At 38.6% G+C, this 12,140-nt stretch overlaps 1 protein-coding gene across 1 annotated transcript in view; it reads right to left on the bottom strand.

Moving 5' to 3' along the window:
• The window catches only part of LOC102223547 (steroid hormone receptor ERR2-like), a 55,682-nt gene that overhangs the window by 19,167 nt on the left and 24,375 nt on the right, over positions 1–12,140 (bottom strand). The window contains exon 3 of the mRNA XM_005800208.3: positions 8,777–8,893. Within this exon, the coding sequence (XP_005800265.1) occupies positions 8,777–8,893 (117 nt within the window). The remainder of the gene's footprint in view (positions 1–8,776; positions 8,894–12,140) is intronic.

Genomic DNA, 12,140 nt, shown 5'->3' with positions numbered 1-12,140 from the left:
TTTCTTATATTACTATATAATGTCTAAAATACTAAAGACCAGATTGATTGAAAAGCCAGTTCTTTTGAGGTCTGAAGACTTGTCCTTTGGCAGTTTCAGCATACACTTGTGACACGTCAAGGATTATCTCCAAAGCCGTCACAAAGGACAAAAGGCTCAATGCACCTTTCGTGCTGAATTTACAATCTCGCATTAAAACTTGTTTGAGCACTGAGGGAGAGCAAACAGATTTTACATGGTCAAGCAGAATTGAGTCGTGTGAGATTTCCCAGCGTCGCACATAAATTCCTTTGATTCCCCTGGAAACAAAAGAATCCGATTAGGATGGTCTTTCAATTTCCTGACACCGACTATCCACTAACCTAATTACCCGGTGTGCCCGAAGGGAGCTCATTCTTCCCAGCAAACACAGTGAGATCATTTTATGCCTGGCAGATTGAAGCTAAATCGAGAGCCCCTCTCCTAACACAGCTTTCCATTTGTACGCCTTAAAGTAATCAATAAGGCTTGCAAATAGACTTCTTGTTCTTTGAACACATGTGGATATGGTTTTAATTAGTCAGTTAGGCAGCCAGGAGCATGGTTTGCAGTAGATGGAGCTTTAGCTGCTGTTTTTAACATTTGCTTTCAGTTAGGGATGATTAACGACACACAATATTTAACATTATTTCCACCGTTCTTCATCCCTTTTTGGGGATAGATGGAGAATATAGATATTTCAAATCAAATTCCTTATTAACTCCACATATTTGCATGTGTAAGAAATGTTTATCTCTCCCATCCATCCATGAACTGTCAAGCTTCTCCTTCTGAGGTCATGGAGGGGCTGGTACCTATTTTATTTGGGGAGGTTATATGTACATCAGGTCATAGACAGTCATAAATGCATACAGACATCTTCTTCAATCAAGACATAAATGTAAAACCTCAATAATTTTTATACACATACACTTTTTTTTATTTTAGCTGTGCTCCCATACAATTTTTACTAGCCTGATCACCCCATTAAAATTTTCTGGGGGCGCCATTAATGTACATGTCCCTTTTAACTAAATAAACTTTTACAGACTAGGATCAGTGTGATATTTAGCAGGTATAAACTATAAATGTATGACAGAGAGGTAGGCTGCTGCTTAGATGGAGTTGGTCAACCACTTTAAATACACACATGTGCACCCCCCCCCCCCCCCCCCCCCCCCCACACACACACTGGTTTCCCCACTGCGAGCTGCAACAAACGACAAGTGACCAAGCAGCCAGAGTTTGAATTCCAGGATCCACAGGGTCTGTTTGAACTGGAGCGTCCAACTGGCCCATAATTAATAGATGCTGACAAGAATTAAGAGCTCTGCTGAAAACTGCAGAGATGTGAGGCTACAGGACACAGAGAAAGAAATGCAAAATAAAAAAAAGGTATGGACAATACAGAAGAGTGTGGGGGGAGAGAATGAAACAGAGCAGGTTGCTATTTTTAGCTGAACATATCAACTTTCTGCAAGATCTTTATTTTTTTCATTCTCTCACTTTCCCCCTGTCTGGCTCTACCTCTCAGCATCAGGTGTACATCTCCACCCTGATAAGGCTGCCTGTGTCTGATCCGCCTTGTATTGGGTTATCCCCTCCTACAATGTGATAAGGAGCAGTATTGGGAATCTAACTACAAGACAGCCAGAAGGAGAAGGCTGGAGGGGGATTATAGTCAGAACCCCATTCTACACTTCACAACCTACTTCAATACCAGCTTTATTGCTGCAGGACAATAAGTGTCCAGATTTTTAAAAATAATATAAACATGTGTGTGTGGCCTCTGAATGATTAGACCGTGAAACAGCAACAACAGTGGACATTATGTCCTGATTATGATTGTTTTTACATGTGTGCAGAAAGATGATGAGGTGTTTTTATATCTCAGCAGTCATTACAGTAACCTGACCCCAGTTTCCCTTTCCCATTCACGATCTTTATTGACTCACAGAAACTGCAAGGAAGTCACATTTTAAGCATTTGTGGAGTTTTGGATGTATTAAACAGCTTCTCTGTCTTCACTTAATTCTTGATTTTAGTTTTACTAAACATTTTTGTTTGTTTGTAGGTTATGAAAAGTTGCAAAATTACAACCTTAAATTGCTATCATTATTGAATTTGTCCTTTCAGGGTGGCAGAGACAGTCATTGGGTGAGAGGTTGGGTACATCCCAGACAGTTCACCAGTCCATCAGAGGGCAACACACACATGCATGAAAAACAATCATGCACACACACACACACCTAAGGGAAATTTATAATAATCAATTAGACTAAAAGTCATATTTTTGGACTGTGGGAGCATCCAAAGAGAAACCTATATGGCGAAAGAACCCATGTTAGATAATATTTTCATAACAATTACAATGACAAGAGAAAGTTGTTCTATTTTTCCCCAAGGTTATTAAACTGTAAAATCTCAAGCCTGCACTGGTCACCTATGCACCTACTTCTAAAATTTATTCAGAAAAATTCTCCAACATTACATTAAAATTGAAAACCAATATATTTAAACCAACGCCAACATTAATTTTGTTTTTATGCAAACCGGACTCTGCGGAGAGCAGATCCCGTCACACACATGTACAAGTGGCCCATTTAGCAAAGAGTGTGCATGTCCACGCTGCTAAACCAACATGATGGGGTGTGTGTGAATGAGTGTGTGGGTCTCACGCGACTATTTTCAGCTCCTCACCTGTCAGGAGCGCTTCTTTCTGGAGAATGTGTCAGAAATGGCTGACTGGCTAGCGCTGCCAAAGGGAGATTAGAAGCTCCCTATTTTAGCTGGGGAAAAAATCAGACGGATGCACCGCAACACCCCCGCCCTCTCCTCCTCCTGAACACACACTCGCCCCCAGCTAAGCACACAGGCCTTGCCCTTTCAGCACAACTGCTGAAGGGTGGGTATGCTAGCCTGGGAAGAGTTACAGTACAAGCATTGGATGGATTGTGTTTGATTGCTGGGTGGGCTGAAGAACTGCGGTGGAATTTAAGGGGACGGTTGGTGCCCCCACCTGCTCCAGTCCCTTACAGGCCAGAGTTGTTCTCCCACAATTGTGAACACTGGCGTCATGTTCAATACTTCCACCAGAACCATAAATCCGCCTGTAATTGACAAAATGTGAGAAGCTGGGTTGATTCGGGACCCTTGGTGTGTTGAGTTTGAGGTGACGACACAGACTGTTGTGTGGGCAACAAAGGAGCAGAAAGCAAGACGAGGTGCCGGCAGGAAGCGTGTAACTCAGGGTCTAGTTCCGTGTCGCCTGTCAGGGGTGATATACATTTGACATGTGTGTAAATGAATGCATGTTTGGAGTGTGAGAGGGTTGTAAAGAGGTCAGCGCTTCACTAAATCCCCCCCCTCTCTCTTCAGAAGAACACGTGTTAGCATCCGTGTCTGATCTATCACCTGCCAGACAGTGAAGACAGGCCAGCGGAGAGTCTCTGGGTGGCCGCTGACTCTCAGCTGGGTTATACCAGAGACCCTGACGGCCTAAAAGCAAAAACGGGGCTCAAAACATGTGAAAATCAGACTAGCAGAGGGTCAAAAGGGTTGTTCAGACCCAAAACCTTGAATAATGAAAGGAAATACTAAGCCTGTAAAGACAGACTTTGGGTATATCTTTATTTTGATGATGTAACCTTAGTGTATAGATTGGTTTCCGATCTAAGTCCATTGATTGGGAAGGGACCTGACAGTCTGTGATATTGGATATGGCTTCACTAATCTTTTGTGTATGTGGCTGGAGGAAAATAAGGCTGTAACATTACTCCGGTAGCCACGTTCGGTCAGGAAAAGACGGCTGATCCCTATCTGTGGTCGGAGCGAGAGCGAGACAGCGGTGTGGGTTGCCAAAATAGTCTGGCAGCTTGTGTTCATCCACCGCATTACAACAGTGTCAGAAAATCTCTACAAAAACACCCAACTATGACTAAAACATCCGGCTCTAATTTCAAAAGAGCAGCGGCTTAAGTGTCGTTTATTCACGCTGTTAAAGATTTTCATTCACACCAGAAATTCAGCAGGGCTGCAGCCTTGTTTTCTTCTGTTTCAACATGTTAATGCGTTAACATTATCGGATGGTGGCTAAAGACACAACTAGATGTTGGCAGAGCATGAAAAAAAATTACAAAAATTTATTTCTACAATCTGTAGAAATAATAATGAAAGTAAAATCACACAAATTCAAAACAGCAATTTAATACTAGTAAGCTATGACTTCACCTTTACGCTACACAGTAACACTAAAGAGTATTAGCGCTTCTATTAGCAGCATGCGGCAACTCCTGGTGCTGGGTACTGACACCATACCTTCTGCAAGCTGTAATTACGTTAAGGTTTTTCCATTGAACTTGTGACCTTTTTATCAGCCGCAGCTCCTAAAAAGGCACCTGCAGCTACCACTCAGCCAGCAGGGATTTCATGACACAGACCAATACAAAGTCTCTAATTAAAAGTTTAAGGAAAATAATACATGGTGAAAATTGTGGCATGTTTAACATATTCAGCATGCTTTGGTAACTCTGGAGGAGCTGCTCATGAATAACAGGACGACTCTACAAATCCAGCCTTCATAGAAGACACAGGTGAAAGAAAGAAACAAAATATTCTACTTAAAGTCTACCAAAACAAATGAAGCAAACTTATGAAAGGAGACAAAAATTTTATGTTTTGTTCTACATTCCAAAAATAATGTGTAGAAAAACTAATATTGCACATACATCTGATCACACAGTCCTCACACAATTGTGTGGCAGTACGATCATATGTTTCAGGGACATGGAAGCTTTTCTGAGTTTATTACTGGAACTAAATACTAGGCGATCCTGGAAGAAAACCCATTGAAACTGAGGAGGAAGCAGGACTGGAACTTTAAACATGCAGCCAGAGCTTTAATGTTATTCTAAAACATATTCATGTATTAGACTGGCTCAATTTAAAATCTTGACCTAAATCCAATGAGAAATCTGATTCAACAGATGTTCACAGATGCTCTCTGTCAAACCTAGCTGAACTTCAGCTATTTTTACAAAAACAAATGAGCAAAAGTTTTAGTTTTTAGGTGTAAAAAGCAACAAAAGACCTTTATGCTTAACTTCGGGAATGAATGAATATACATTATTAATCCCAAAGGGATTAAAAAATTCCAGGGGGTTCTACAAAATATTAACTTAGTTGGTTAAATAAAAATGCATGCCACACTTTTCAGATTTTTACTTGTAAGAAATATTTGAAACAGTCTATAATTTTCTTTTCACTTCCAAATAATAATAAAAAAAGTTTAGATACTTTTGCAAGACACTGTATGTCCTTTTATACTGGACTGATTTATGACTGAACAATATTTACCAACTCACTTATTATTAACCAGCAAACAGTGTTACGATTTAGTCCACTGGTTTGTGGCAGGTGTCAAAATGAAGAGGGCTGTGTTTTTTGTGTGTTTTTTTTCCAATCTGCTACTAATGCTGAAGCACCCAAGCAGCTGGTGCTTTATGATGAAGGTTGGCAGGGGGCAAATTATCAAGAAATATTGGACACTTTTAAAACAACTGACCACATTGCGGCCCAAAGGGACCTTCATGTTTGTTGCCGCTGCACTGTAACTACTAAGGAGACAACCAAGAAGTGGCAATTAGTTGAAGTTTGCAAGAAATCATAATGTCGTCATAATTGTATTTTCATAATTTTAAGTTGCTTGTTTTTAGCAGTGTGTTTGAATATTGCTTACATTCATACATATTTTTACACACATTTATCTTAGCAGTACCAAAAAGACATACGGCATGGCCAATAACTTAAACCCTTAATGTGTTTTTCAACTCCCCACATATTTACTTATAAAAACCAAACTTCTCTTTCTTAAAGACTATCAGAGTCCAACATCCAAAAGCTCTCTCAAGTCTGCAAGGAGTCAAAACCATAGTAAAATTAAAGTCTATTTTTCGTCTAAATAAACACATGAAAATCTGAAAAGTGTGGCATCTGCCAGCTCTACAAGTCTAGTAGAATCACCTCCTTCGTGAGTCGCAGGGTGAATAGAGCATGCCTGTGTTTAAAATAATCTCATAATAAACGCAGCTGCTCTGAAGACATCATGAAGACCAGCATTCATCTGAAAAGCTGCCAGGAACTCCATGCTAACTCTGGAAGAGAAGCAAAGTTCATCAACCCAGGTGGGAGAATCTGTTGACAGGACTCAAATGCTTGTTCACTCTACAAATCTAGGAGAGGGTTGATGCTTACCATCCAGTACAACAATGAACCTAAAAATACAAAGCTACAATGAATGGTTAAGATTAAAGCATATAAATATAATGTCTAAAAATTTGCTGTTAAAAGAAATCACTCCAACTCGGATATAATGAGCTGAGCAAATGTCTACAAATGTGCAAGGCTGTAGTTATAATTGCACAAAATATTGACCTATGAGGGTTAATTGCTACTTTATTTTAGTTGCTTCAATAAAATCCCTTTAAAATACAATGAAGTTTGTGAAAACCTGTTACTTGTTATGAACACATTTTGCAAAATGCCGCTCTCAGAGCAACACTGTGGCGCTCAGGGTTTTTTCTCAGACTTTAATATAGTATGTTCAAGTATAAAAAAATATGGCCTGATGATGAAAACCTCAGAGATAAAACTCAAGTAAAAATGCAGTTTAAAGCTGCAGAACAATGAATGTTACAGATACAACAGCGAAGACGCCTTCATGGAAATTAATCAGGAGTTAGACATGCGTACAGTCTAGCATTATATTGGCAGCTACTGGCCTCCAACATAAGACATGCCTTCTGTGCCCAGAATGTAGCAAAACTGAGAGAGTGAAGGTATAATTTTAGGAAATATGTAGTTGTTAGTGAGGCTTTAAATCCAATTCTTAAAATGCAATTTTTTTATTTTTATGAATCGTGTATCATTTAATTAATCGTGATAATAATTAAACTGAATTGAAAAGTTAGGCTTTTTTTTAACATTGTTGTATAAATCTGTTTACTTGTATTATATTTAAAAGGATGTATTAGTTTATGTAAAAAGGTAAAAAAGAGAGCACAAACAATATTATGTATTCCTACTTGACATATAAAATATCCTATTTTCATGCTGGAATTTTAACATATGGCAGTCTATTCTGAAATGTAAAAGGAAGCCAACGTTAAACCTTTTATATTTAAATTCCACCATATAAAAACATATATTTTTTAGCGTTAATGCATAAATACTTATGTAGCTGAGTTTTTTTTTTTAGGTTAACACAGAAATAAAGAAATAAAAAAAAGAAAGAAGAGAAAATCTATCGGCTAGATTTTCCTCCAGTACTCCCAGAGGTCCCTCACCGGAGGAAAAACAACACGTGCAGGAAGTGAGGCGGCATGTTCGGAAAGCATTTAGCGGATCAATACGGCAGAAGCAGGAGAGGGGAAGCAAAGCAGACTCAGACGGAGCGGGAGAGGGAGAGACACCCAGAGCCCAGGGGAGAGGAGAACTCCCCGGGGGAACGCTCTGTGCGCTTTTCAAGAGTACTGTTACACATTTCACTCAGGCTCAGTAAGAACATCCAACTCAGCAACATTTCCAAACTGTCTGTGTTAAGCACACAGATGCTGTGGTGTGGGGAGAGGTAAGTAAGTAAGTGGTGGGGGATCTCCACACTGGCTTCTACAGGCCGAAAAATTTGTGCATAAAAGAGTTGTCTTTCATCTGTTCCGTTTGGTCCGTGCGCCTAAGCTGAATTTATTTATGATCTTAAGAAGAATGAAATAATACATGTTCAGTTCTTCTGATGAAACTTTAAATAGGGACAAAAAAGTTTTAGTTTTTGCTTGATTCCCAAAGTGCCTTGAAAAAGCATTCAAAACTATTTTTTCACTATTAGTCACTATTTGTCAATCAAGTACTCCAATGTGTATTATTTCATATTATTTATTTTAAAATGAAAGAAGCATGCCATCTTGCAGAATTACTGTAGAAAGAGCTTGACAGAATTATTTTTTCAACTATTTTCTGCAAAATAGTTCCTGACAATCAAACTGGATGGAGAGAACATGTCACAAATTATTCATGGATTTTTGATCTGGCCTTTGACTTGGGTCATTTTAACTCATGACAATGCAGCAATCAAAGCAACCCAATTGCAGTCCTGCTGAAAGTTCCCTAGTCTTCCCCAGCCTTTCAGAGGTTTTCTTCCAGGATTGCTCTGCATTTACCTCTGTCCGTCTCCACATGTGTTGCGCTCTTTGGTCTTTGTTTGTTTACTAATGTTCTCTAACAAACCTCTGAGGCCTTCATTGAACAGCTGAGAGTAAATTTCATACAAATTGGATTAAAAATTAGAATGCTTTAAAGGTAATTGTTTGTCCTCAAGTTGATTTAGAATCATTTGAATAAGGGGGACTGACAACTTTTACAAATCATGCTTTTCATGTTTTTATTTATGAAAAAAAAATAGGCATCGTTTTCTTTCCACTTCACAATTATCCACTTTTTTGTGGATAATTACTAGAATTTTTTCAAATAAAATTCTAGCAAAATAAATCAATTGTTATTATATGACAAATTTTTGAAATACTAAGGGATTATGATGCCTTTGCAAAAAAGTAAATAATATTATCATGATGTTGCTGAAAGGAATGTTTGTACCGGTAAAAAGCAGATGTTGAAATAGTGTTCCTGAGTATTCAATGATTAAATTAGGCAAACAAAATCGCACCAGTGAAGAGAATATGGTTAAAAAGTGAGTAATCAGACTCACCTTCCTTCAACATGCCAACTTTAAGACATTTCATGAAACGGCAGGCCTGGCAGGACTTTCGTCTCCTCTTGGTAATCTCACACTCATTGGTTGCAGGACAGCTGTACTCGATGTTTCCTGTTGAAGAAAAGATAGATCAGATCACATATACCTTAGAAATTCAAAAAACAATGTGCTTTAAAACAAAGTACAGAATATACATCTAATGTCATGAAAGAAAACAACAAACCCAAACGGACCCCATGTGGCATCTTTGTAGAAGAAGAGGGTTTCGGAGGCATTTGCTTACAAACCAGTTCCACTTCAGCATGATTCAAAAACACAATTAGCTTCTATAATGCAGGAGTTCTTTTCTAAAATATTTTCCCTTTATATAGAGAATGAATGGACCAAGCAGCTGGACTATCTAAGGCTCCTGTATCATATAGCAAGCCTAGTCTATTATTCAAGTCTGTCTTGATGGGTCTTGGCTCACTATGAATATATCTTCTATGCAATTTAATCAGTCTGATTCAAAACAGTCATTATTGAATTTGCTGCAGTCAATTTTTCTTTTTTTTTTCTGAATTAATATGCACCTAAAAGCTGATATAACTCCCCAGCTTCCTATGACTCCAGAGTCCATGACTGGAAGGCCAGAAATGTATCAATGCTACCTAAATACAGCAAACCAGGTGTTGTGGGTTGCAGATCTGCCAGAACCACATACAACCACCTCTACAGCCCCCCGCTCTAAAAAACACATTCAACCCCCCGTCGGTCAAGGAGAAGGTGCCAACATTTGTCAGAATCCTTGGCATAGATGGTGCCGGCGGGGTCACGAGCACAGCTAGGGGTCCAGGGAACCATGCCAGGATGTTGGCAGGGACTGCTGCTGGATTTAGGCTAGGTGAAGTCTAATAAATAGAGAGGCTTTAGCAAAATGGGGAAAATCTTCTTCACTCCAGCACTCATGTGAACAAACACATGCTGCTTAGTGTCTCTATAGTGGCATCTAGTCTCTGTATCTCTTTGAAAACTGATTTGGAAACATATTTCTAGCGTTGCTTTAATTAGACGCAAAAGTTGAAAGTGGATTTTTCCAGCATTGTATTAGTCATGAACCACAAAACAGCAGGATTCAGATCAGTCAACCAACAATGTAAACTGCCTAGATAATAGAATTTCCCAGGATAGTGTGAGACACCATTAAAACAACTTAAATATGCCACAGAATAAATGGCCAGTTTATCGCAAATACACAATTAACATTCCCTAAAACAACTTTAAAAACATCCCAGACACTTATCTATAGAGGTAAAATAGTTAGAAGGTTTTGCAGTGGAAGGGTAAAGATGTTGGTGCCATCGTAAGATAACAGCAGAGACACAATCTTTTCAGGACAGAAACCAGGAGCTGCACAAGCCTACTGACAATCACCGTTAGTTCTAGATTAATGCAAGGTAATAAAGGATTGACAAGTTCTAATGAAGTTTTGTTAAAATTCATTTAAAACTTGATAATCATCACTCACTTCACTATACCATCACTCAAAATGTGATCTTTGACAACCGATTCTTCTGATCTATGGATGCATTTCACCAGATAATGAATATTTGTATTTAGAACAAGTTAATGGTAGTAGAAGCATACTAAAAGCAGATTTCAAGCAAGAGCTTTTTAATACATGTTTTCTCCATTCTGTTGGGCAATGTGTTTTACAAGGAAATTTATTTAATCACAAATGGAACAAAAAAGTCTTCAGCACAAATAATCCCAGACTTTTGTTTAAAAATGACTGCTACTCATTGAGATAGCTAAAAAAAAAGGCACTTTCTCCAAAATTACTTAGACTGCTTTCTGCTGCAGGTAAGATACTGGATAGTAATACTGTATGTGCCCCACAAAACCCCATTAAAAAAAAAAAAATCTGATTTCTGATACTTAAATTTTGCGTGTAAACTAATTTCTTTTATGACAAAGACATTTTCTCATATGTTAATGTGCTTTTTAAAAAAACATTAAATTAAAATGTAGTCTTCCTTTTATTATCATTATCATTTAAAACACATAATTTCTGAAAATGAGAGCATGTCTATCAGCAAGTTTTACTTCAATGAATTAAGCTAAGATAAAGCAAAAAGAGAAAACACTCCTTTGTTAATTTTTCCTCATAGTATTGAAATAACCTTGTTTGTGCATGTATGGGTGTGTTTGTGTGTGGGGAAGGTGGGTTGTTGGACTTAAATTGCCTATGTCTAAAAGCTCACTGTCGGCATACCCTCTTAGTAAATCAGGTCTTGTGTCCACCTCTATTTCTCAAAGGACATTTCAACTACTCTAATATCCTTCCTTAACCTCTCTTATTTTCCCCCTAAATGTTGATATATTATTATGCCATGCTATTATCCACGCGCCCATCTCCACTCAAGCTGGACCTCTCCTTGTTCTCCTCCTTTACTGGGGCTGGGACCCCCCTCCCTGATTACCATTCCATTAAAGTGGCTTCTCCTTTCTGTGAATGGCCACGTCCCCACCGTCCCTTGTCCCTTTGCGTTTATTTAGAGGACTCCTCGATGCAGACCCTCCACTGTCTCCCATCTCTGTTACTGCCACTGCAACACGTGCTTGAGCTTCTAATTGACCCCCGTCTCCTTTTCCCCTTGCTTATGGGCTATGGGGGGGGGGGAAGGTCCGAGGACAAAGAAGAGACGTGCACCTCTGTTCTCCTTTCTTGACTTTTCTTCCAATGAAATGCCTGGCTCTTAATTACAGTCACCCAACACTGATTGTTATTGACTGAAACTCCCGTGGCTCAGGACGAATGACGGACAGATTAAGCTCGGTACTAGCCTGTCCTCCACGAAGGAGAGCAAGCGGAAGGAAAAAGGAGAGAAAGGACAGTAGAAAGATGGTCCTTACTATACTGACGGTTAGGCTTGTTCCACCTAAATCATACACATAGTGGTTCTTTTAATACTTAAAATGATTGGAACTGAACGTTGAATTAAACAATGTAAAAGGTGGGGATTCCTTAATCTACATCTACAATTTCTCGAGTTTCGGTGCTAGCTTTAGTCTCTTAACCTAAACTAAGGTTTAAGAAACATGTGCACAGTTGAAAATGCATGTATTTTGAGCTGAATGTCATATATGTATATATATATTTCTGGAAAAAATTAAGAGACGACTGCACTGAGCCCCATTGAAAACCTCATGTTTATTCCACCAAATATTGATTTCTGAACTCTTCCTGATTTAATAAATATTAACTTGCTTTTTTTTGTTGCATTATTTTAATTCGGAAAGAACTGAATCTCTTTCATAATTTTGACCATTTTTCATCTTCTGCAAATAAATACAACATTTTTGCTTGGAATTTCAG

This window comes from Xiphophorus maculatus, chromosome 15 (genome assembly GCF_002775205.1).
Source record: "Xiphophorus maculatus strain JP 163 A chromosome 15, X_maculatus-5.0-male, whole genome shotgun sequence".
Classification (NCBI taxonomy): domain Eukaryota; kingdom Metazoa; phylum Chordata; class Actinopteri; order Cyprinodontiformes; family Poeciliidae; genus Xiphophorus; species Xiphophorus maculatus.
Note: the sequence above shows the minus strand (reverse complement) of the source record. Positions and strands in the feature narration are given on the sequence as shown.